At 47.9% G+C, this 25,596-nt stretch overlaps 1 protein-coding gene across 3 annotated transcripts in view; it reads left to right on the top strand.

Annotated features, from left to right (window-relative positions):
• SGMS1 (sphingomyelin synthase 1) overlaps positions 1-25,512 on the top strand; it is a 94,394-nt gene extending 68,882 nt beyond the window's left edge. For all 3 annotated transcript variants that reach the window (XM_066554374.1, XM_066554375.1, XM_066554376.1), the window contains 5 exons: positions 9,952-10,777; positions 14,561-14,678; positions 17,942-18,095; positions 18,741-18,907; positions 22,835-25,512. In XM_066554374.1, coding sequence (XP_066410471.1) covers positions 10,158-10,777; positions 14,561-14,678; positions 17,942-18,095; positions 18,741-18,907; positions 22,835-23,017 — 1,242 coding nt within the window. In that variant the 5' untranslated portion in view covers positions 9,952-10,157 and the 3' untranslated portion in view covers positions 23,018-25,512. The remainder of the gene's footprint in view (positions 1-9,951; positions 10,778-14,560; positions 14,679-17,941; positions 18,096-18,740; positions 18,908-22,834) is intronic.
• Positions 25,513-25,596: the final 84 nt, after the last annotated feature.

The raw sequence follows: 25,596 nt of genomic DNA on the forward strand, positions 1-25,596 counted from the left end.
CTGTGCTGGCAGCTGGACACCCTTTCATCCCTTCTGTGGCAGGAGGAGAGGGATCACATGCCCACCCATTCAGGAGGCATCTGATGGAAGTGGTTTTAGTTATTTTTGGCTGTGAAGGGTGGACAAAGTGCTGGCTGAGCTTTGCACTCTGTTTCGGGTTGCTTTGCTGTTTCATGGGCTGTGGGTGAGTGGTGGATGGCAGCATTCCCCAGGTGGGGGACTTTGGAAGGTAAAATATTCCATTTCAAACTGACAGAGAGCAGGGTTAGATTGGATATCAGGAAAAAGTTCTTGGCTGGGAGGGTGGGCAGGCCCTGGCACAGGGTGCCCAGAGCAGCTGTGGCTGCCCCTGGATCCCTGGCAGTGCCCAAGGCCAGGCTGGAAAGGGCTTGGAGCAGCCTGGGACAGTGGAAGGTGTCCCTGCCATGGCAGGGGTGGCACTGGAAGGGCTTTAAGGTCCCTTCCAACCCAAACCATTCTGGGATTCTATTTTTAAACACAGCTTCATTTCCATGGCAGGAACACAAGCTGCTCACACTTAGCCAGGACCTCCGGCTGAGATTCCCTTGTTTGGCTGGAATTGCAGGTTACCTTTGGAACTGATTTAATCGATGTGCTCAAATCCTACCAGTTCAGCCTGTGGATCTGTTACCCAGCCATGCAGACTTTCCTGTTCAGTGTGTCAGGTTGTGGAGTGATTTGCAGAAGAAAGGATGGCTGAGAGCCACAGTTCCAGAGATGTTCCTTGGGATCATCCATAGCCAGGTGTCTGATGGACATCTCCATAAAGGTGTTGTTAGTTCAGCATGACACAGGCACATCCCTGTGCCTCAAATGTGCCACTAGAAAAGGAATTTAGAAGCAATTGGATGTGTCTGCAGGAGGAATTTACTTCTGAGGCTTTCAGGTGGTTATTGAAATATTCATGATTTCCAGAACAGTTAAATGGTGAGATCTGAGTTTTTTTATCTTCTTTTATTTCTGCCTCTTTGTGAACCTAATTGATCATAACTTTTGAGCTGAGAGGAATATGTAAAACATATTTTGCAGCCTTTGAACACACTGTTATGGCTTCAAGTGACTCTGCTTGTGATCTGGGCAGTTGTTTGACATGTACCTGGTGGTACTGTCACCATTGCTGTCAGTGTGGAAGGAAGTGTGTGTTTTCAGTGTTATTTTGTGATCTTCAATCATCTATCAGTTAAAATTGTAAGTTAAAATGCTTCATGTTTCAGGGAGGATGTTTGTGTTTTCCTGTTCTTTAGGTTCAGTGCCCACTTGTTGTCAGCAGCAAGATTTGAGCAGGATTTGCTGGTGTCACAGATCACTGATGGGAGCAGTGTCACATCTGACATAGATTGAGAGCAGCTGAGTAGGAACAGTGGATGGAATGAGGAGGAATAGTCTGACACACAGATAAAGCTACTTTGCAGCACTGGGCAAAGAATACCTTGGGTTTCTGGAGGCCAAATTCTGAAATTTGGAGCTTGTTGAATCATCAAAGTGTGGCATTCAGTGCCCAAAACACTGAGAAGCAATGATGAAAGTTTGCCTGTCAAAGGCAAAAGCCAGAGACCCCTGGAGCAGGGACCAGAGCTGCTCTGAGCTGTTGGGCACCCTCCTTGTGGTGTTGAAGAAGGGGGAGCTGATGGCTGGGCTGGGAAGGGGAGGGTTTGTGTCCCCAGCCCCACTGGCTTTGCTGTCAAGGCCAAGTGGAAGATCTGCACTGCAAACAGAGGGAATTGGCTTCCTGTGATGGAGAGTAAAGAAAGGTTCTGGGATTTGGCAAATAAACAGAGAGGGTTTTTCCTGCTTGTAGCATAACCACAAAAAGGAAGATGCCAGGACAGTTCATCTGCAATGTCAGGAGATCTGGCTCCAAGACACATCCCCACCATGCAGGCTGTACACCCATAATTTGTTGGCAGTCAAGATGGTTTGGGATTTTTTCCTTTTTCTTCCCTTTCTTGTGTTTATGATTTTTCAAGACCAACTATGCAATAAGGGCCTTTCTCTCCTTCCTGCAGATACATGTCTTGAAGAGACTTATTTGATTTTTGGTGCAACTCTGAGTAGGTATTGCTGGAAAGAGGAGAACTCTGTGTTCAAAAATTCAGACTATTTATACCAAGAGTAATCTTGAATACGTGTTGTGTTTTGTCTTTCAGACCAAGGAACACTCAGTGTTACATGAAACTAAATTAATAAAGGCAAATCCAGGGATTGTTTTGTTTTCCAAAAGGAATGGCATTGAAAATGAATAATGTTGATGGTGTGTCTTTTTGGGTGGGTTTATGAAAAGTAACAGCTGAAGTGCAGAGAACAGCATTGTGCATGAAGATATTCACATTTCAACTCTGGAGGCTTGGAGTCTTTGATGTGGGTCTGATGTGTTGGGACTTCAAAAGCAGGATGTTTGAAATAAAATATTTATATTGCTAATGAAAAATGGAAATATTATTCTAGGCTGGGAATCGTAGCGTGTAAATTTAGTTTTCTTTTGCTTTAGTTACAATCCTGGCAAAGGCACTTGGGAGGGAGCAACTGTTGTGGTCTGGCTACTGTCTCTTACATGGCCAGTTACAAACCCTAATATTAAAAAAATATGCCAAGTAACTGATTTAAGTCTTCAGTGAAGATCTGTTTTCTCTGTGATTTCTGCCAGGTTTCCTTTTCCTAATCTGCATGGCTGGTTTGGCAAATTATGCTGGAGTCTGCATTTCAGAGCCACGTTACCATCAGTCACAAGACTGCTCTCAGTTTCCTTGGGCACAACTTCCCTTTCTGTTCCCATGATTTTTTAATTTTTAAATTCATGCTGCCACTTAGATTCCCAGAGGTTTCCAACAAATCTGACTTTCTAATAATAAATGGCTTTTAGGTAGTCACTGGAGGTAAAAAAACCCTCACAAAAACCTCAAAACACCTGCACTAATTGAATTAAAATATGGAGCGTGTCACAAACGTTTAGCCTCTCCTTATTTTCCTGCTTCCATCCTTTTGCCCTGCCTTGTAGGGAAAAAGCCCACACTTTTCCTGCCTTTTCAGTGTTCCATCTGTTTTCCTTTGAGGCTGTTCTGTAGTTGTGTGTCAGTGTGGGGAGCTTGGGCAGTGTCAGGAGCAACGCTGCGCACTCTCAGTGCCCGATTGTCTGCGGGGTTGCACGAGGACATGGGGCTCTGTTTCCAGCCCTGCCCTGGCTCTGCCTGACCCAGATCCTGAGGCAGCACAGGGATCTGTGCTCAGCTCTGCTCTGCTGGCCACAGAGCCTGCTGCTGCCTGAGCACAGAGCCCACAGCACTTAGGGCTGCTCTGTCCACATCCCACCTGGGCAAGGTTGGAGCGTGGGGTGGTGCCCAAGGGGCCTGGGGTGGTTTATGGGGTTGGTTCTGCTGTAGGAAGCTGCTGAAGCATTGAAGATCCTGGTGTCTGAGCAGCTTATTCATAAAATCACAGAGTGCTTTGGGTTGGAAGGATCCTAAAGCTCATCTTGTTCCACCTCCTGCCATGGGTGCCATGGGTTCCACCTTCTGCAGGTGCTCCATTCCAGCCTGGCCTTGGGCACTGCCAGGGATCCAGGGGCAGCCACAGCTTCCCTGGGCACCCTGTGCCAGGGCCTGCCCACCCTCACAGGGGAGAATTTTTTCCTGATATCCAGTTTAAACTAATTTTTAAAGATTTGTGATGTTCTGTTAACATTTTCACACCCCCCTTTGTATTTGGGGCAGGGAGCATGGATTTCCTATTGCAGCTGTACAAAAATAAGCTAATATTGGTCCCATTTCCATTGCAGATGTTGAATTTTTTTGGACTGGGACATTAGGATTGTGGAATGGAGTATAAAATAGGATGGGTGCTTAGGTTACACCTGGAATGGGCAGAAAGGCTCTGCCTCCCTGACTTGTGGCAACTTCCCAGCCTGAAATAATTGCAACTTAAACCTGCCCTGCTCCATCCTTTCCATTCCAGGATCATTGGAAGCAGGATTTCTGTCCTGGGAAAATAAAAGCCCTGCTTAGCAGCTGCTCCTGGGGTGAGTGCTGGTCAGGTGAGGCCTCCTCCTGAGGGTTTGCTGGTTTTCATAACTTCTGCCAAGCACCAGGAAGATGGGAGAGGAAGAAAGCTGAGCTGTAGGGCTGTAAACCACAGAATTAGGGAATTGTTTGGGTTGGAAGGGGCCCTGGAGATCATCCAATTTCAGTTTCTGCCATGGGCAGGGACACTTTCCACTAAGACCAGGCTGCTCCAAGCTCTGGTGGAGTCTCAGGGAGGGAAATCCTCCCTGGTGGTGTTCCCATCTGGAGATGGGACCTGTTTGGTTATCCAAATGTGCTGCAAGTACTTTGGGTTTTAAATCCTCCATGCTCAACTCTGGGCTTGTGTTCTGAGCTATTACCCCCATGAGTGGATTTTCATTTCTGGGTGAAATTTTTTTAATTTCAGTTAGAATAGAAAATATATGGTGAGGGTTTCTTTTTCTTCTTGGTATCAAGTAATTTAGAAAAAAAGCAGGCTGCTCAGGGATTGATGTAGTATTCAGGCAGGGCTTTTGCTCCCTCTGAAGCTGTGTAAGGAGCTGTGTTCAGGGGATGTGGGCGTTGCTTTGCATTTTCATCCCAGCCTCTCTTTTCATATTAGTAGCTCCACTTGCTCTGACTTCCTGTCCACAGGCCAATGTTTTCCATCTGAGGCTGGCCTTGGAAACCTGTCTTAGAGCTCTGTGCAACTTGTGAGCCCACCTGTGCCTCAGTGTTATACTTACAGCTATTTTATATTTGCATATATTTGCATTTCCAGCACAAACCCAGCTTTACTGGCTTGTTTTACACTGCCAGCAGTTTCTTGCTTGTTAGTGGTGCAGAAGGAGTGATGCTGGTTTGGAGGCAAGCCTGTCCTAGAGGGAGGGAAACACTGTTTGGGAGCTTGTTAGGGCTACCCAGCACATAATTTGTGGCAGGCAGCTCCCTTCCATTGCAAATTGGTGTGCAGAGGTGCTTGTCAAGTACAGGATGTCCAGTTATTGAGGTGTCAGAGTGTTATTGTTGGCCATGATGAAATGCCTGGACAGGAGGTGACTGTAGCAGTGACTCAGGCCCTGCTGCTGTGAACAGTTTGTTTTGTGCTCTAAGAAACACAGGACAAGAGCTCCCAGCTTTTATATTTGGGGCACTCGGTCTCTGTGTGACTCCTGCTCATCATTCATGGGGAATTCACTGCTGGGCTGGGTTATAAAGCGTGAATCTTCAGTCCTTACAGCAGCTTGCTTTCTCTGCTTATTTGTGTGCACACATTATCAGTGTGAACCTCAAAGTTTGGTTTCCAAGGGCCAAAATGTCCCTATTGTACCTTCCAGCTGTGCTTATGAACCTCTCTCATTTAGACTCTCATTTTTTCACTGAGAGTTGAATCCTCTCAACTTTTCTGGGCTGTCTGGGAAGGATGCTGAGGGTTGCAACTGGAGCACACCACTGCCTCTGAAAGGATTTCCTGGCTCCTGGTGACAAGTTGCTGAAATAGCTTTTTATTTGACTGATTTCTATAGTGACTGTTGCCCTGGCAGCAAAACTTAGAGAGTAAAAGCACAAACACGAGCAGGGCACAATTTGGTTTCTGAAGGCTTAGGCTTTCTTTGCTTTGGTTGGGTTTCAAAGAGCTTTAGGAGGAGTTTCAAGAGGAACAAACAGATAAGGGAGGTGTTTTTTTACTGGTTTGAGTGGATGTGGTTTTGTCTCATCAGTGTTAATTGTGAGAATGAACCATTTCTGCTTGCGAGGAGACCCCAGACCTGGGCCTTGTCCTCAGCACAGGAAAGATGTGGAGCTATTGGAGCAAGTCCAGAGGAGGCCTTGGAGATGCTCCGGGGCTGGAGCCCCTCTAGAGCCAGCCTGGGAGAGCTGGGGGTCCTCACCTGGAGAGGAGAAGGCTCCAGGGAGAGCTCAGAGCCCCTGCCAGGGCCTAAAGGGGCTCCAGGAGAGCTGGAGAGGGACTGGGGACAAGGCATGGAGGGACAGGACACAGGGAATGGCTTCAAAACGACAGAGGGCAGGAATGGATGGGACATTGGGAATTAGGATGGGAATTAGGAATTGCTCCCTGGCAGGGTGGGCAGGCCCTGGCACAGGGTGCCCAGAGCAGCTGGGGCTGCCCCTGGATCCCTGGCAGTGCCCAAGGCCAGGCTGGAGCAGCCTGGGACAATGGAAGGTGTCCCTGCGCATGGCAGGGGTGATGCTGGATGAGCTTTAAGGTCCCTCCCAAGCCAGATCATTCCATGATTCTCATGTGGAGAGAGAGAATTCATCAGCTGATGAATTCATGGCTGATTATCTTGTTCTTTTAACCAAAAAGGTTGATGCTCCCACCTTTGCTCCTCGTGCCCAGCTGATCTGAGAAGAGCAGGTCTTGATGGGCAGGGTTGTAGCAGGTGCACCCCAAATCCTTGTTTAACCCTCTGGCATGGCCCTGGCCAAGGTGTGGGTGGAAATGTTGGTGGGAATTACTCCCCATGTTTTGAGTTAGCACTTCAGTGTTTTCTGGCAACAGCAGAAAAAGGTCCTGTAAACACAAGGAGGTGCCACCTGGAGCCCTTGATGAGGTTGTTTCATCCTGCTCACTCTTGTGTGGGTATTTTGAGGTACTGGTTTTCCACAGCATCACTATCACGGTGCAGTTGGTATTGTTATGATAATCACATTGTTATTTATAATTCCTTGTCGGGTTCAGGCTCCTTAATGAGGCAGCTGTGCTGCAGATGGAGGGAATTTTTATTTACCTGGGCTAAAGAACCTGTGGCAGAGCTGGGGAGGTTTGTGTGTGCCTCATCCTCTTGGGACCACGCTGAGCCTGGGCATGTGGCCTGGCTGCAGCTGACACTGCTCCCCACCTTCTGTCTTCAGGAGAGGAGAAGACCTTTTGTGGAAGGGAAGGGCTCAGGGAGAGCTGTGAGTCACCCATAGTTCCTGCAAACCACACCCCATCAGGCTTTCATGGATGCACCATAGGGAGTGAGGAATTTTTAATGTGACAAGCTGGAAGGTGTGAGTAAAGAAGCTTTTTTGCCTTTTCCTCCCCCATTAGACAGGCTGTGAAAACAGTCTTGAATAAGAAGTGGAGTTAAAATTTTTAGTTGGTTTTCCTCATTTTAACTTTCAGTGAAAACAACTCATCTCCATGGCCTGTGTCCTTGGCAGAGGATTACCTTTCCTCCTGTATCATTTACTCTGCTTTTACAAAAGGTGCTTGATAGTGATTTCCACTGGTGGTGTGAGAGCACATTTTGGAACTGATGGTAGTTTCCAGCAATATTGCCCAAACCTGCAGTTTTACTGCAAGGCACACTTCTGTTGGTTTTTGTCAGGCTGCCAGGCCAGGTATCCTGGGGTCACACCAGCATTTTGGGACTCTTGTGCCAGTATCCAAGTCCTATTTGCAGCTGGCAACAGATTTTTCCATCTGGAGCTCATCTTAGAACCTGCTGGAAGCTTTCATGGAATGGTTTAGGTTGGAAAAGCCCTCTAAGCTCATCAAGTCCAACCATTCCCCCAAGCACTCCCAAGGCCACCACTAACCCCTGTCCCCAAGTGCCACATCTACAAATGTTTTAAATCCCTCCAGGCAGGGATGATGACTCTGCCACTGCCCTGGGCAACCTATTCCAGGGCTGGACAACTTTTTCCATGGAGAAGTTTTTCCTAGTGTCCAATCTAGACCTTTCTTAGCAATGGAGATGTGGTTTGAAGGTTGTCTGTAGGCTCCTGAACTGTGTCTTTAAATGTTGTCAGGGTGGGCAGGAGGCTGCTCTGTCAGGTTCAGGGATTTGGGAAACTGGGATTTAGGCACTCCAGTGTTGCAAACTGAAAAGGTTTAGTTAATAGTGGCCCACCTTGTGTGCCCACAGAGTGCTCAGACAACCCCAAAGCCAGGCTGGATGGCTGCTGCAGGCCCAGAGCTCAGCTGGGGAACCAGCATTAAAAATAAATAACTTTGGCTTTATACATTGTGAGGCACCATCCTGGGAAGCAACAAGAAGCCTGTTAGGATTGTCTGTTGGGAATTTGTGCTGCCAGAGCTGGGATTTGAAATGAGCACATGGAGATGGGCAGGTGGAGCTGAGCTGCTGCTCAGTCCTGGCCTTGTAGGAGCTTCTAATGTGGGTTACCATGCATAATTCAAGCTATCCTTTTTCCATGTTCAGAGCTCTGTAACTAAATACTGATTTGCTAAACACAACGTGAATAATGAAGCAATCTGTGGCTTGAAAGCCTTCCTCAGCATTGAAAGAAAAGGAAGCAAATAGAGCTGTATCCTCACTTCTGCTCTAAAACAACACAGATTTGCACAAAGTGGAAGAGTCATCTTCATCCCTTGCTCTGTGGATTTAAATGTCTGCACATTCCTGGTGTCCAGAAGTGACAGGTGGCCTGTCCAAAGTACTGCCAATCCTTCCATCCAAGGCTTTTTCTTTTATCTACCATCACAGTTCCTGCCATGGAAAAACAAATTAAAAACTGCACCTTGTGTTTCTTGCTGAGTTTAGAGGTAACAGGTCAGAAAATGAATTGGTGTGCAGTGTGGTCATGTTTACATAGGAGTAAAGCACTGTATCTGTTTTGAGCCACTTCAGCTCAAATCGTGCCAGTAGGGTAAATTATTTTGGTTTTCCTCAGTCACAACTTTGCTCCCTTTGATGAAACACAAACACTTGGGAGCCTGTAAGAGGCTAAAAATATTCTTTCAGCTGATAAAGGCTTGATTTGACTTTTGAAAATATGAAGTGGTTTTTTTCCCTGTGCTGTTACCTTCTCACTTCATGTTTATGAGCTGCAGCAGAGCACGTGGTCTGTGGGATGGTGGGGCTTCCACTGCTTTCCTCTCCTTGCTCTGGGGAGGAGCAGTTTTGGTTTTTGCTTGAATAAACACCTCACACCTGAGGATTTGCTGGTGGTTACTGCCATCATTACTTTGTTTGCTGCTTGTGTCTCAAAAATTTAGGAGGAGATTCCAAGCAAGTAACTTGTGTGTGCTTGTAACTTTTGTACTTGAAGCAATCAGCTTTTCTAAGCTATTTCTGCAATTCATTAGGTATAGAAGTTTCTTACCTAGTTCCTCTTTTAAAAAAAAACAACAATAAAAAATTTCTCCTGGTTCCTTTTTTTTAATCTGGTAGACAACATTTCTTTGAATTGGAGCAGTATACCCTGGTAACAGTCAAATTTACCTCACAGAGCTACTAAATACTTACAAACCTAAATGCTTCAGTTTATTTTCAGGCTAATCTGCTTGATTATTGATTTTCCTGCTGCTCTTTTGACCCAGAGAGTAGATCCTTCCTTACCTACATCAATTTTTTAGTGTTGATGAGTATATGTGGCACCTGGAGGAGTTTTAGGGTGGGTTGGCTTGGGGCTTGGAGCAAGCTGGTCTAGTGGAAGGTGTCCCTGCCCATGGAATGGGATGAACTTTAAGGTCCCTTCCAACCCAAACCAGTCTGGGATTTTGTGATTTTATGATTTTTGCCTTGCAGAATGAAAAACAGACTTTGCATTCAATCACTGGTGCTACACATTCCATTAAGGTACCAGTCTGTAAGGGGTAGAAGAGGTTTCTACCACAAATAATACCAAATGTTTGCTCTGTAGCTCCTTAAATCCATGAGTATGGTGATTGTTAGAGGAGTTTGGGTGTTGCTCATGGACTAGAGCATTGAAATGGAAAATGTAACAAACACAGAGCAGTAGGGAAGCTTCCCACAGCTGCCAAGTGGTGTTCAAGGTGGTGTTGTTTTAAGAAACCAATGGTGAGCTCGGGAAGGACGGTGCTGTGTGTAAAAGGCTGGAGCTCAAGTCTCCAGAGTCTGTTGTCCGTCCCAACCCAAGCACAGCTGGTTTTGTGCAGGAATTTTGACGCTGAATGTCGTGCTAATGCCTGGTTCTGTGTTTCTCTCCCCCTTCCCAGGAAGAAGAATGCCAACACGAAGATGAAGTAGAGCATTTCCTACGCTGGCCGCACGCCGGTGTCGGCTGGGTAGGGACAGGCTCTGCCTCTGGCCAAACCCATTCCAGGGACAACAAGATGAAGCCAAGGAGGAGCTTCCCACCACGCTGGAGCCGCAGTGACTGCTGCCCACTTTAAAAAGCCCATGTGCCACCGTCCCTGGCGAGATGAAAGAAGTGGTGCTGTGGTCACCCGAGGAGGTGACCGGCTGGCTGACGGACAATGCCATGCCGGAGTACTGTGAGCCCCTGAAGAACTTCACCGGGCGGGACCTCATCAACCTGACGGAGGAGGATTTCAAGAAATCCCCTCTGTCCCGGGTGTCTTCCGACAGCGGGCAGCGGCTGTTGAACATGATCGAGGGGCTGAAGATGGCTCACCACATGGAGGCTCACAAGAACGGCCACGCCAACGGGCACGTGCGCGCCGGCGATGCCGCGCGCCAGAACGGCTTCGGCGCCGCGCTCAAGCTCAATGGGGGCGTCCCCAACGGGTTCAAGAAGGAGATGATCAAGATCCCCATGCCCGAGCCGGAGCGCTCGCAGTATCCCATGGAGTGGGGCAAGACTTTCCTGGCTTTTATTTATGCACTTTTTTGTTTTGTCTTCACCACGGTGACTATCTCGGTGGTTCATGAACGAGTGCCTCCCAAGGAGGTGCAGCCTCCCCTCCCAGATGCATTTTTTGATCGCTTTGATCGGGTGCAATGGGCTTTTTCTATTTGTGAAATCAACGGCATGATCCTTGTAGGACTGTGGTTTGTTCAGTGGCTGCTCTTAAAATACAAGTAAGTAAAACCTTTTCAAAACTTGAGTGCTTCTGACAGCTTTTGGAGGGCATATGCTGGTTTGCACCCAAACAAAATGAAGCTTCTTGTGATCTTCTAATCTCAGTTTTCAAAGGTGAAGTAGCATGCAGTGTGAGCTGCTTGTGCAGAAGGCAGAGGTCCAAATGTTCCCTGAGAAGCTGAGCAACGCCCCTGCTCGTGTTTTTCTGAGTGGTTAACTCAAACCTTTTCCATGGGTGAAAAGCCATGGATTGGATGAAATGATGTTCTGAACTCACTGTTTGTTCAGAGAGAACACAATTCATGCTTTTGTGAGGGCAGCTGTGAACCAGGATCCAAGGGAATGGCTGGAGCTGTGCCAGGGGAGGTTTGGGTTGGAATTCAGGGCAAGGTTCTCCCCCAGAGGGTGCTGGGCACTGCCCAGGCTGCCCAGGGAATAAGCACAGCCCCGAGGCTGCCAGAGCTCCAGGAGGGTTTGTGCAATGCTCCCAAGGATGTATGGAGTGGGATTATTGGGGTATCTGTGCAGGGGCTGGAGCTGGATCAATGATCCTTGTGGGTCCCTTGCAGCTCAGGATATTCCATGATTTTAAACCAAAGGGAAACAGCCAGAGGGGGTGAGTGTGGGATTGCCCCCAAGAAGGAGGTGTGGGGTTAATAGGGCCATCCCAGGGATCAAACACCCTGTGGTGGAGCTGAGCAGAGCCTGTAGGTGAGGAACAGCAGAATCCTTGGAGATGTTGAAGCAGTGAGATGTGGGTTGAGTTGATGTAACATACATACATTGGTGTCACTGGCAGTGATGTATGTGAAGGTTCATACACATCACTGTGAAGGTTCCCCCATACTGTGTCCCCATTTGCCTTGGGGTGTCTGTTTTTATTTTTGTTATGGAATCACAGAATGTTTGGGGCTGGAGGAGACCCTAAATGTCATCCCATTCCAACCCTCTGCCATGGCAAGTCCCCTTTGGAAGGGCCTTTTCTGGTGTTAGGGGAAAATGCCAGGGAGTCCCAGAGCTTGGTCAGTCTATGCACTGATCATGGAATGTTTCAAGGACCAAAATCCCTCTTTTCTATCCATGAGCAGAGGGATCAAGGTCCCGAGCTGTGGCTGAGCAGGAGAAAGGGAAGAGCAGGAGAAAGGGAAGAGCAGGAGGTGCTGGCAGGAACAGGAGCCCAGTGAGGTGGCTTCATCTGGAGAACCTTGTTCTTGTGGTTTTGGATGGTGCACACCAAAGGGGTGGTGACTCAGTGCTGCAGAAAAGCTGAATCCCTTTTGTGGTGGGGTTATCCCCTCCCTTTGAAACTTAATTCAGGAATAAAGGGAGGGCATTGGGCCAGATGGGCCTTCCTCACTTCTGCTTCCTCATCCCTGGAGGTGCCCAGGGCCAAGTTGGACACTGGGGCTTGGAGCAGCCTGGGACGGTGGAAGGTGTCCCTGCCCCCATGGCAGGGGTGGCACTGGATGGGCTTTAAGGTCCTTTCCAAGGCAAACGTTCTGTGATTCCATGATTCTAATGCTGTCCATGGCATGGGATTGGGCTGGTGTCTCTCCAGAAGGCAGGAGCAGGTCTGGCTGGGCACTCTGGAGTTTCCACAGGGAGCTCAAGGAAGCTGCTGAGGCAGATGAACTTCCCTGGGAAGCATTCCCAGATGCTGTGGGAGAAGCACAATGCCAGGATTGTGTTTGGCTCATGGGGCTGAAGGAGCAGCCTGCTCCCTGCTGAGGTCTGCAGAGCTGGGCTGGAGCTCTCTGGGCCAGGAATACATGTGGAGGTTGGACTTGCTGGCTGGCTCTGAGTCTCACATTCACACAAATCCTCCTGGCAGAAAGGGAAATAGGAGGGGTTTTACATTTATTTTTACTTTCTATTACAGTGCAGAGCTCTCTCAGATTTTCCCAAGTTAAAATATGCCAAATCCAGCAAAATCAAGTGGTAGTTTTGATTAAAAAAAGAAATTCAGTGCTTGGAAAAATGCTTCTTTGGTCTCTCAGAATATGGTGTTGCTCAGCCTTTAATCCCCAACTCCCTGTTTGCCTTAATGTTAAAAAGAAAAAAAACAGGTTCGTGTCTGGTTCTAAAAGCCACAGGGGTGAGATATGAGAGGAAAAATTCTGCAGAGGAGAACCCCTGCTCTACTGGAGTGGTGCCCTCCACACTTAAATTTCAGTTTGTGGAACAAGATTAATAATTATCATTCTTAACTCACATGTTTACACCAGGAGAGGGAAGAAAAAAGTCTGGAATAGTGTGTTACAGCAGAGAGTACTCCAGTGCAAAATGTGTTTAGCCTGCAAGAGTTGAATTTTTCCTGATAAATCAAGGCACTCAAGGTGTTACTGATCTGGCACTGCAAACTCATACCCCTCCAAGAGTGGAGCACTCCAGTTTAATAACCGTGCCAAAAGCACTGAAAAATGTAAAAGCTGGCCAATTTTGATTTTTGAAAGAGCTCAGCTTGATAGGAATATTATTTTTTTTAAGTGAGCAAAATAGCAACGACTGAATTCCAGTGCCTGAAGGGAACCTCCAAGAAGGAAGGAGAGAGACTCTTTTGAAGGGCTTGGAGGGACAGGACCCAGGGAATGGCTTCCCAGTGCCAGAGGGCAGGGCTGGATGGGATATTGGGAATGAGGAATTGTTCCCTGGCAGGGTGGGCAGGCCCTGGCACAGGGTGCCCAGAGCAGCTGGGGCTGCCCCTGGATCCCTGGCAGTGCCCAAGGCCAGGCTGGACACTGGGGCTTGGAGCACTTGGGGACAGTGGAATGAGATGATCTTGAAGGTTTCTTCCAATCCACTCTGTTCTTGGATTCTATGAATGCCAGAACCTGCAGCTTGAAATGGCCATGAGTGCAAAGAGCAGTGATTTAAAATGACCCAAACCCACAGGGTCTGTAGCCAGTGGCACATGAAGGGCGATTGCTGTAATTGGATTTACCCCTGATTTCTGTAACCCTGGCAGTGATCTCTCCTTAGGATCTCTCCAGAGGCTGCTCCTGTCCTGGTGGATGTGCCAGGAGAGGTTTAATTGTCTTTCTTGGAGGTGTTTTTAGGTTGTGGGGCTGGCTGTCCCTCCTGAGCCCATCCATCCTTTACCCCCAGGTGCTCATGCTGGTTTTGCAGAAGCACCTCACAGTACCCCAGATGTGCATCTGCCCTCTCTGTGAGCATCAGCCCTCACTAATAAATGTCTCTGCAGCTGTGGCTGCTGAGTGGCTTCCCTGCAAACACCCTGTCCTGCAGCCAGGCCAGTTCTGCATTTTTATTTGGGAGCTTTCCTTGCTGATGTGAACTGCTTCCTTTATAATGCTGCTCAGGAAGATGTGTTCTCTCACTCCTCTGGGTTATACAGGAGACCCTTTGTAATCACTGAATTGTGTGTCAGCTGAAATAAACTTACTCCTTTTCATCCCACAATGAAAATCCTGTAACTTTATCCCCTGCCTCAGATAGGAAATCAGTGACTGGCCACAGTAATGGAGGGGTGTGGGGCATGAAATCCCCTTTAATGTCTTCAGCAGCCAGTCTGCACAGGCTTTTGCATCCTAATCCTTAGATTTCCTGTATTCACCTTCAAAGGCAGTGTGAGCTGTGTTGCTGCTGTGTTCCTGGCCTGGAAGGCGTGGGAATATTTGTGGGGTAGTTCAGCATTCCCAGGTGTAAGCTGATAGTGTCACGAGTTTCCAAAGCATCAGGAGGAACCAGCTGCTGCTTTGTTTTATTTCCCTTTGTGGATTTTGTTTGCCTCCTTATTTGTGCCTGTTTTTTCTCCCTGCCAGGTCTATAATTAGCAGAAGATTTTTCTGTATCGTTGGCACACTATACCTGTACCGGTGTATTACCATGTATGTGACTACACTCCCAGTACCTGGAATGCATTTCAAGTGCTCTCCAAAGGTAAATTCCTCCTGCCTGCCCTCATCTGCCTGTTTCCCCTTCATCCTGCTCTTCCCAAAACTGCTTTGTCAAAAAAGTGTTTCTGAGGGAGGGGATTCTGCCCCCCTGCCCTGCTCAGGTGAGAGCCCACCTGGAATTCTGTGCACAGTTCTGGTGTCTCCAACATAAGGAGGACATGGAATTGTTGGAGCAGGTCCAGAGGAGGTCATGGAGATGCTGAGGGGTCTGGAGCCAGGCTGGGAGAGCTGGGAATGCTCAGCCTGGAGAAGGGAAGGGTGTGGGGAGACCTCACAGCTCCTGCCAGGGCCTGAAGGGACACAGGGGAGCTGGAGAGGGACCCTGCAACAGGAACTGGAGGGACAGGACACAGGGAATGGGTTCAGATTGACAGAGGGCAGGGCTGGATGGGACATTGGGAATGAGGAATTGTTCCCTGGCAGGGTGGGCAGGCCCTGGCACAGGGTGCCCAGAGCAGCTGGGGCTGCCCCTGGATCCCTGGCAGTGCCCAAGGCCAGGCTGGACATTGGGGCCCAGAGCAGCCTGGGATGGTGGAAGGTGTCCCTGACATGGCAGGGGTGGAATGGGTGAACTTCAAGCCCAAACCAGCCCAAACCATTCTATAATTTTAATTTGAGAGTGCTGGTTTGGTGTGACAGGGACACCCTTCTGCAGGTCACTGGCTGCCCTCTCAGTGGAGGTGCAGGGATTCTCAGCCTTTTCAAAGCACTGAGCTACCCAAATTCTGTGGCATTTTCAGCTAATTTGCATGATCAGCATGTTCCTGTCCCCACTGAAGCTGCTGAAGGTGTGCAACCTTTGCCATGTGTGAGTCACTGATTTCTAAATGAATACACACCTCAGTGTGTCAAATCTAAATAGGATTTGTGGTTGAAAATGGCCCAGAGAAACTTTCCTAAGGCTGTCTCCTGCACATATTTTTGCAATTCTGTTAGCACAAGGACTTCTCACCTCCTCCCCAGTCCAGCCCTGACTCCCAGGGATAAATTGTGAAAGCTGTGGCTGAAACCAGGCTACTGGGACAGAGGTGTTGACCCTTGTGGTCACTCTGGGAGGGTGATTCAATGCTCAGGGTGGAGATGGGACAGAGCTGGTGGTGTTGCATCCACCCCTGGTCACTCCAGCATTGCTGGAATCCTGGTCCTTGCTGCAGTTCCTGGGGCTGGCTGTGCTGTGACACAGCTGAAGCAGGAGAAAGGGCACAAGCACAGCCATAAGTCAGCTGGAAGTTGTAAAAATCACTGAGGTACAGGTAATAAAAGCCTGATTGGACTTGATCCACGTGCTGAGGTACAGGTTGTAAAATCCTGATTGGACTTGATTCATGTGCTGGCGTTGTTTTGGTGAGGATTGGCACATCCAAATAAAGCTTTGGTTCCTCAGGGAAGTCCAGCCAGTGTTTGCCAAGGCAGAACTTTGTGTTTTTTGAGGGATTTTGGAAAGAGAAATGAGTAGGAAAGGATTCAGCCCTGTGCTTGAACAGCCTGCTGCTCGGAAATTTAAAAAGAGAGAACACAGGTATTTATGGGCTGAAGTGAATAAATCTGCCTGTTTGGGGAATTTGGGGAATTTATGGCCTTGGCAAATCCTTCTCATTACTCAAGTAGAGACAAACTGAGGGCCCTGATAAGATTAAGGAGTTTTCTTGAAAGCCCTAAATGTCCTGGTGGGAAAAGAATAACCTCTCAACACCTTATTGAGTTCTGTGTGATTGTGAAAAGTGGGCTTTGGGGAGCAGTTTAGTGTTTGTGAGCAACTGTTAGCAGGAAATGTTTAATTCCTGCAAAGAACATGTTCCAGTCTGTCAGAAATTATTAATTTCCACTTCTTAAAGCAAGGCCAAGCTTTAAAATAAAAACATAATGGCCAGCCTGGGGGTGTGTGTGTGTGTGTGTGTGTTTCCTTCTGACAGTTCAGTGGTGTCCTTGGATTTGCAAACACCATAAAATTAGGTGAGGATGCAGCACAGGTGTGCATTGATCCATTAGTCCCTGCTTCCTGATAGGTCCCAGAGCTTCTCCACACATCCTGGTTGGCCCATGGCTTACAGTTTTTGTGAATTTGTTTAATATTTGGCCTTGGTTAAGAGCAGCAAAAGTGTTGGGCAGTGCCAGCTGCCCTCGGTCACTCGGGAGGGGGAGCAGAGTGTCCTCTGGGAAGGACTTGGTTTGCTTGGATTTGGCTTTCCTTGGGCAAACTGAAGTTTTTCCAGGAATATTCCATGAGCCAGTGTCATGGCTGGGGTGGGTCAGAGCAAATCTGGGTGTGGAGGGAGATCCCTGTTTGGATTCAAAGCACAAGTGTGGCCCTGTGCTCTGACAGACAGCACAGATGTTTCTCTTGGAGTGGGAAGCAGAAGGAAATGATCTAGCAGGATTTTCCAAGGCCTTGGGGTTTGGACTGAGATGCTCCTCTGTTCATCAGATCCTGGCTTTGGCTGTTCAGTCTGGGCAGTTCCTCCTGGTTTCTGTTGGATGATCACCAGCAGGGCCTGTGCTGTTACCAACAACATGAACTAAATTAAACCTTGTTTATTTTAGAGTGTGCTGCCTCTTGAACAGAAGGAAAATCTCACCTGAGCACCAGCTACAAGAGGTGCAAAGCATCAAAACACTCATGTCTCATTCCCAGTCTTTTTCCTGCTAGAAATGTGCTGCCAGCTTTTGGGAAAAGCTGAGGATTTATTTATCTGCTGATTGATCTTGTGGATCCAAGCAGAAGGGGAGCAGAACTGTGGCATTCACATTCTCTGATAAAATCCATTTGCCCAGGATTTTTCTCCTGGGAAGCTGAGAAGCCTCAGAGAAAAGGAAAACAATTCTTATCTCATTTGCTTCTCCTGTGTTGTGCTCACATGTGGAATGTGTTTGGAGATTGTTTCATTGGATTCTGCTGGGAGTTGTTTTCACTCTTTGGCCAGTTGGGGCCAAGCTGTGTTGGGACTCTGGAGAGAGTCACGAGTTTTCATTATTAGCTTTTGAGCATTTAGTAGGTATCCTTCTTCTTGTATTCTTTAGTATAGTATAGTATAGTATTCTTTAATATAATATAGCATTCTTTAATATAATATAATATTATAAAGTAATAAATTAACCTTCTGAGAACATGGAGTCAGATTCATCATTCCTCCCTGCCATGGGCACCCTGCAAATACAATAGAGAACTGAAAGGCCAAATTGCTGCTTAAAACCATTGCTTTGAGCTGTGATATTTTACTGTGCTTTTGTGTTTTGCTGTCCCACCAGCTCTTTGGAGACTGGGAATCTCACCTGAGAAGGATAATGAAGTTGATTGCTGGCGGAGGCTTGTCCATCACGGGCTCCCACAACATGTGTGGGGATTACCTGTACAGCGGCCACACCGTCATCCTCACCCTCACCTACCTGTTCATCAAAGAGTGTGAGTGCCCTGCTGCCCTCCCCTGGTGTGCTGCCTTCCTCACTGAGGGGTTTCTGTTGTGCTCATCAGCCCAGTTCCAGTTGAAATATCTGTGTGTTCCATAACAGCCTCATGCTGGGTATTGGGGGAAAATTCTTCACACTAGAGGGATTGTAAGGGTTTGGGTTGGGAGGGACCTAAAAGCCATCTCATCCCACCCCCTCTATGGCAGGGGCACCTTCCCCTATCCAGGCTGCTCCCAGCCCTGTCCAGCCTGGCCTTGGGCACTGCCAGGGATGCAGGGGCAGCCCCAGCTGCTCTGGGAATCTGAACCAGGGCCTGCCCACCCTGCCAGGGAACAATTCCTTCCCCAAATACAATCTAAACACAAGCAGGTTGATTTGACTGGCCAGAATATATGATATCTTTCTCAAAAGATTTCATAACCTTTCTCATTTCCAAGGATCTCATGACCCCTGAGTACAATTTTAAAGTTCCACCTTTAAGAGAGTGATACTTATTTTGTGATCTCAGCATTCCTGCTGTTAATCTGAGCCCAGGCATCTCTGTGTCAGCCAGGATTGCAGTCCATGACCTCTGCTAATCACTGCAGTTGTCCTGATAAGCTTCCACTTGGGAGTAACCCCTGCTTGTGCTTCTTTGCAGATTCCCCACGGCGACTCTGGTGGTACCACTGGCTCTGCTGGGCTCTCAGCATGGTGGGGATGTTCTGCATCCTCCTTGCTCATGACCACTACACTGTGGACGTGGTGGTGGCTTACTACATCACTACAAGGCTATTCTGGTGGTACCACACAATGGCCAACCAGCAAGTGAGTTCCTGCCACTCCTTGGGTGCTCCTGCTCTAGCCTGGGGGGGTGAGAATATCCAGGCTCACCCATGTCCTGTGGAGAGTCTCTCTCTTCCTCCCAGTTATTTGGTCTGTAGGGGAGAAAGAGGGATCATTTCATTGGGTTCTTGACCACAAAAATATGGGAAGGGCTTCCCAAAGGCAGGCAGGGCTCTCCCACCCCTGGGTAACCTCAGTTTTTTGAAGTCTTTACTGAATTTGGGCCAGGTGGCCACATTTTTGACAGAACAACAAACCATTTCGATTCTTTTGCCTTGGTTTTGTTTAGTTTGGTGGCTGAGGCCAGCTGGGGGTTTCCTGTGCTCTGTGGCTTGTGCCACAGGTCCCTCGAGGTGCAGGAGGAGGCCTCAGCTAAAAAGGAACTGGTTTTTGAAAGTGTTTCCAGGGGGTGGAGAGTTCTCCTGGCTGGTGAACTGGAGCAATCAGGAAGGAGCTGACAGTGCTGAGGAAGGTGAAACCTCCTCTGCTGTGCAGGGCAGGGTCAGGCTGGAGATCAGGAAAGGTTCTTCCCCCAGAGGGTGCTGGGTCCAGGCTCCCCAGGGAATGGGCACAGCCCCGAGGCTGCCAGAGCTCCAGGAGAGCTTGGACACCTCCAGGGATGCCCAGGGTGGGATTGTTGGGGTGTCTTTGCAAGAACAGGCTGGATCAGTGATCTCTGTGGGTCCCTTCCAGCTGTGCATGTTCCGTGGCTCTCTGAGAGGAAATGCACAAGTCTTGCCCTTGGATAGTGGACAAAGGAGTTAAGAGACATTTTTAGCTCCATAGCAGCACATTGGTGTCCAAATATTTTCTGTGCTCATGGTCAAAGATCTTTGGCTTATCTGTGGCATATGCTGTTAATTGTGTGTAATAAAAACCTCCTACAATGGTAGAAGATGAATTTATATTATGACAGTGCAGATTTTAGATCCTATCACAGAATCATCATGGGCTGGAAGGGGCCCTAAAGGTCATGTAGGTCCCCCCTCGTTATTCCACTGGTTTGGTGCTGCCTGAAGCAAAACACCACAGCCATATTTGCCTAATTGCCAATTAGGTGCCCTCTGATGTTCACTCAGCTTGGGAGGCACTGGGTTCTGTGCCCACGCTCTGCAGCTCCTGTCACACAAGAGCTGAGGATTCCACACACAATCCAGAGGATTCCACGCTTTCACTCTGCTCCTGGGCTCCCAGAGCAGTGGTGGTTCCAAGCTGGAAGTGCTGGAGTCAGGAGTGCCCCCAGTCCTGCTGAGGAATTGCTTCAGCAGAGCTTTGGTGTGGAACGTTCCTGTCCTGCTGCCTGAGGTGGCTCAGCACTGCTGCCCTGAGCTGCCAGGATGTTGGGAAATGCCAGTCCCTGGCTCCTTCCCTGAGCACACATTGGTGTGCTGCTCTCTCCTTCCTCCTGCTAGGCCTTGTGCCTGGCCTTAAAAGCATCAATGGATTTATTTGACACATGAGCTTGACATGGAGATGAAACTCAAGCATACGAGCCCTGTGTGTGCTCGTGTGCACACGTGTGCTCATGTTCCCTTTGGGTGGGTGGATACAGGGATCCCTGGCTCTGGTGTGGATAACAGGCAGCAGAGGGGTTGGATGTGGTTGGTCTGGGGCTTGCTCATGGCTGAGAGAAGCAGAAGGTAGGTGGGAGCAGTCTGGGAGCATGTGGAGGGCAGGGCAGGGTTCTGACTTCCTCCAGATGGGTTGGGATGTGCCCTGCTCATGGCTCCACGTTGCAGTAAGGTAGAAAAATGATAAAGAAAGGCTTTATAAAATCAAGCCTGCTCTGGCTGGCCTGTCATTTATTCTAAGGGAAGCTAGCACTGTGCAAGTTCCCATGTGAAAGCAATCCTGGTGTGAGCAGTTTGTTAGCATAACAATCTGTTCCTGGGTGAAAAACAACCAGCACCTGTATAAACTGTTTTTACACAGTTAGATAGAAAAATGAAAACTATCTCTCACAAACAACTTCTCCTGCACATCCACACTGAGAGTTTGAGTGACCAATCAATACAGAATAACAATTTGTTACTAATAAATAAGTAATTGGCAAGAAAGCTCCTGACCAGTTGGAGTCACACACGAGGTCTGTAAAACTGTTTAAAAAGGAGTTACATGAATAAGGAAGGGGCTTTTTCCTCCATGAAGAAAATGGAGTCCTGTGTGATGTATTCCCATAGCTCCACAAGCACACAGCCAGCCCCAAAGTGATTCCTGAGCCCCATGGAATTTCAGAGGCACTTACAGAGCACATCCTTACAGAACATCCTGCTTTGGGATGGTGTTTTCATTCCCAAAGGAGAGCAGACACCTGTTTTGGGCCACTCCTTCTTTCCTGTGGGCCCATCAAACAACTGAGGTCCTGCAGGCAGGGGTGAGCAGGTTTGGTGTGTGCAGGGAGACTGGGATCTGTTTGGGAGGTGAGATTTTGGGAGCAGCAGGAAGCAGGACAGCACCTATTGGAATATTTACCAATATAGCTGGATGGGACGTGCCTGAGCTTGTCTGGCCCTTGCTGCTGAACCAAACAGCGGCACTGTGGTGCTTCACTCCAGAGACACTTCTGGCTGGCTGGGTGTGTGGTGCTTCACCCCAGAGACACTTTTGGGTAGCTGGATGTGTCGTGCTTCACCCCAGGGACACTTTTGGCTGGCTGGGTGTGTGGTGTTTCACCCCAGAGACACTTCTGGCTGGCTGGGTGTGTGGTGCTTCACCCCACAGACACTTTTGGCTGCCTGGGTGTGTGGTGTTTCACCCCACAGACACTTTTGGCTGGCTGGGTGTGTGGTGTTTCACCCCACAGACACTTTTGCCTGGCTGGGTGTGTGGTGTCTCACCCCACAGACACTTTTGGCTGGCTGGGTGCTGTAGCTGGGCACGTGGGGACAAGTCCAGGCCTACAGGAGCTCTGGTGGTGGTGGGATGGAGCCTCTTCCCTTCACAGGGTCCACTCCTCAGGTTTTCCTCTGTGGAGAAGCTTTAAGGTGATGGTGAAGGAATGGAGTCAGTTCTGATGGAGGGTTTGGATCCAGAGCTTTATCCTGGCCCACAGGCCTCTGAGACCAGCAAGAGCTCCAGCAGAGCTCTTTGGACTGTGTGGTTGTTGTTCTTTTACCCCAGCCACCTCCCCAGTCACACCAGGCAGCAGGACAGGAACATTCCCACACCAAAGCTCTGCTGAAGCAATTCCTCAGCAGGACTGGGGGCACTCCTGACTCCAGCACTTCCAGCTTGGAACCACCACTGCTCTGGGAGCCCAGGAGCAGAGTGAAAGTGTGGAATCCTCTGGATTGTGTGTGGAATCCTCAGCTCTTGTGAGACAGGAGCTGCAGAGCGTGGGCACAGAACCCAGTGCCTCCCAAGCTGAGTGAACATCAGAGGGCACCTAATTGGCAATTAGGCAAATATGGCTGTGGTGTTTTGCTTCAGGCAGCACCAAACCAGTGGAATAACGAGGTGGGACCTACAAGGGAGGAGGGAAGGGGTAGGGAGCCACCAACCAGGTACAGGAGAGGAGGTCTCAAGGGACAGGGCAGGGTGTAAAGTTTTCTGGGTCTCCTAGGAGGTTGGGGGAGAATAGGGCCAGGGAGATGAGTAGGGAAAGTATCAGTACAAATCCTGGGTGGCCCAATGCCCCCCCCCAGGGGTAGAGGGCATCCTTTGGACTGCCAATCACTCGATGCCCTTCTGGAATTCCAGGATTGACAGACAGTGCTGGGAGGGGAAAGGAGAGGTGACTGACACACCTGGGAGGGAATGATCAGGGGAGGGACCCAAGGTTCTGAGGTACACCCTGAAATCACACCTCACCAACCATGCACCAACCACCGACGGACGAAGGAACGAATGGTGGTGTGAATAAAGGACCCACCATTCAGCAATCCTCCTTTTGTCCTCCTTCCCCTGCAGGTGCTAAAAGAAGCTTCCCAAACGAACCTCCTTGCAAGGGTGTGGTGGTACAAGCCCTTCCAGTACTTTGAGAAGAATGTGCAAGGCATTGTACCTCGCTCGTACCACTGGCCCCTGCGGTGTCCGGCGCTGGCGCGGGGCCGGCAGGTCAAGTACAGCCGCCTGGTGAGTGACACCAGGTAACAGTGTCACCCTGCAGGACCTGCCCCAAGTGCTCACAACTCCCAGAGAAGATGCCATAAACAAAAACCCGCCGCTCCCCAGCCCTTTCTTTAGCAGCTCCCCTGGACCTGACCTGTTCAGTTACCTGGTAAGCACTGTGATCTTTTTTTCTCTCCAAAGGATCTGCGTTGGACAACAATAAAAGAGAATTTAACTGATCATGCACTGTTATACATTTCTTGTTGATAGAGTTGGGATTTGCATTTGCCCATCACCATGTTCCTTTGTATATGATGCGACAACATAGATGAAAAAGCTTTTATATCATGAGTTCTGGTCTTTCCAGTCACATCTGGGAACAAAGCATATTATTTTCTTGGGAAAACATACTTTTCATATCTCTTGCCCCAAAGATTGGGCTGTAAGCCATTTTCTAGCAAATGACTATATGAAGGTTTCTAAATATCTGCCTTGGGTGAAATCAAGAAATCTTTCTACCTGTTGCACCTGCGCTACGAATAAGATGATAGACACAGAAAGGTTTGGTAAATCCTGGTTTTGTAGATTCTGCAGTGACTGACTGTGTCAAAAAAGTGCAAAAAAAAGAAAAAAAAGAAAAAAAAAACCAAAAAAAAGAGAGAGAAAAAATGTAAAGTGATTTTCTAAGTATTTCCTAACTTTATTTTTCAAAATGTGTATGAAAAAAAAAATTAAATTTAAAAAGATTTTTACATGTCAGAGAATAGAGAGTTAAAAAAATTTAAAGAAAATGCTTCTTGGGAGAGAGAGAGATTTGTCTATGTTTCTAGTGCCTTTCTTGTCTTGATTGTATGGTCAGTAGGCAGTCTTAAATGTTTTTATTTAAAATAAAGTATTCCATGAAAGCAGAATTATATATACTGTATAATGACTAATTTTTGCATTTATAGCTAAATTAAACTGGAAATTTGCTTATAATGTTGAAATTGCCACGTGTAGGGAAAAACCTCCCACCCCACCAAATAAAAAAGGGTCCGACCTTGCTCACACATTGTGGGCAGGTCAAGCTAAAAAAGAATCACTTTATTGTTCTACTTGGTAGCTGGGTTTTAAAAAGCAAAACAGCCATGAATTCCTGTTTTTTAAGAATTTTACAAATGATCACTGAGTGAACTATGAATGGTTTCTCCATCCCCTTGTCGGAGTGTTGTTGAAAAACAACAAAGATAATCTATTTCTTTAAAATATTTGTGCAGAAACTGCATGGAATTCTTAAGTTTCCACTCCTACCATACATACTGTATGTTTGGGGAAGTCTCCTATCCTAAACTTGCCAATGTGCAGAACAAAAATAGTTTTTATAAAAAAAAAAAAAGAATGAAGAAGAGAAAAATATATATATAAATATATATATATATATATCCATTCTGTATTTTACGTGAAGCAGAGTTATCTTCTGTAGGTTTTTTGTGTATTCACAAGGTGATATTTGTATTGTAAAACAACAATGGTGAAGGAAAATAAAAAAGGCTTTTGAAAAATGTAGTTTCCTTTTATCTTCTTAATAATTCAGTTGAAATTTAAAGCTGGGTTTATTCTTCCAAACCTTGCCTTTAAGTTGATGTTATTGCACTGTAGGCCATCCGATGTGGACTGTATGGAAACTGCATTGATGTGGAATTGCTGTTGGGCAAAACAGTGCCTTAATTATCTGAAATAAATGCTATGCAATCGGGAGGAGCCTTCCTGGGAGCCATCTCCAGGCCTTGAAAAATCTACCCTGCAACTGCTGGGACGCAGCACAGGGCAGGGTGGGCATCCCTTCCCCCAGCAGCTGCCAGAAAAAAAAAAAAAAAGAGAAGAAAAGCCAATTTCTGTGCGTCCGTGGTGGTGAAAGTGTCATTTTTATTGTAATCCTTTTTCCTTTCCTTTCCTTTCCTTTCCTTTCCTTTCCTTTCCTTTCCTTTCCTTTCCTTTCCTTTCCTTTCCTTTCCTTTCCTTTCCTTTCCTTCCCTTCCCTTCCCTTTTCCCTTTTCCCTTTTCCCTTTTCCCTTTTCCCTTTTCCCTTCCCCTTTTCCTTTTTTTTCTTTTTTTGGGGATGTTTTATCTCTGCCTCTCTGCCCTGTTTCTCAGCCTTGGCCAAAACCCTGGAGAGCTGATGGGGTGCTGCTTCTGCTGCTCTGCCTGGGGATGTTCCTTATCAGTTCTGTCTCCCTGGGAGGGATGGAGGGATGCAAGGAGGGAGGGGTTCCTTGGCCAAGCCCTTTGCAACAGCATTTGCAGAGCTGGGTGGGAATTTAGGGCTCAGCTCTGCCTGCTCTGCCTTCAATTCACTGCTTTTTGGGGCTAAAAGTGGGTTTTTCAACAGCCCAAGCCCAGCCCAGCTGATTTTTGAGGTGATTTTTGAGAGATTGGGTGCTCCCAGACGTAACCTGAGGAGTAGATTTTTCAAGACCTGGCATCACGCACACCCGAACCATTGACATAAATAAATGTATGGATATATATGCACATGACATTAAATGGAATCTGCTCAACCCTGCCTTGTGGTGTGTGACTTTGTGCATGGCTCTGGCTCCTCATGGTCCCATCTGTGCTCAGCAGGGCCTGCTGCTGCCTCG

This window comes from Molothrus aeneus, chromosome 8, assembly GCF_037042795.1.
Source record: "Molothrus aeneus isolate 106 chromosome 8, BPBGC_Maene_1.0, whole genome shotgun sequence".
Taxonomy (NCBI): Eukaryota; Metazoa; Chordata; class Aves; order Passeriformes; family Icteridae; genus Molothrus; species Molothrus aeneus.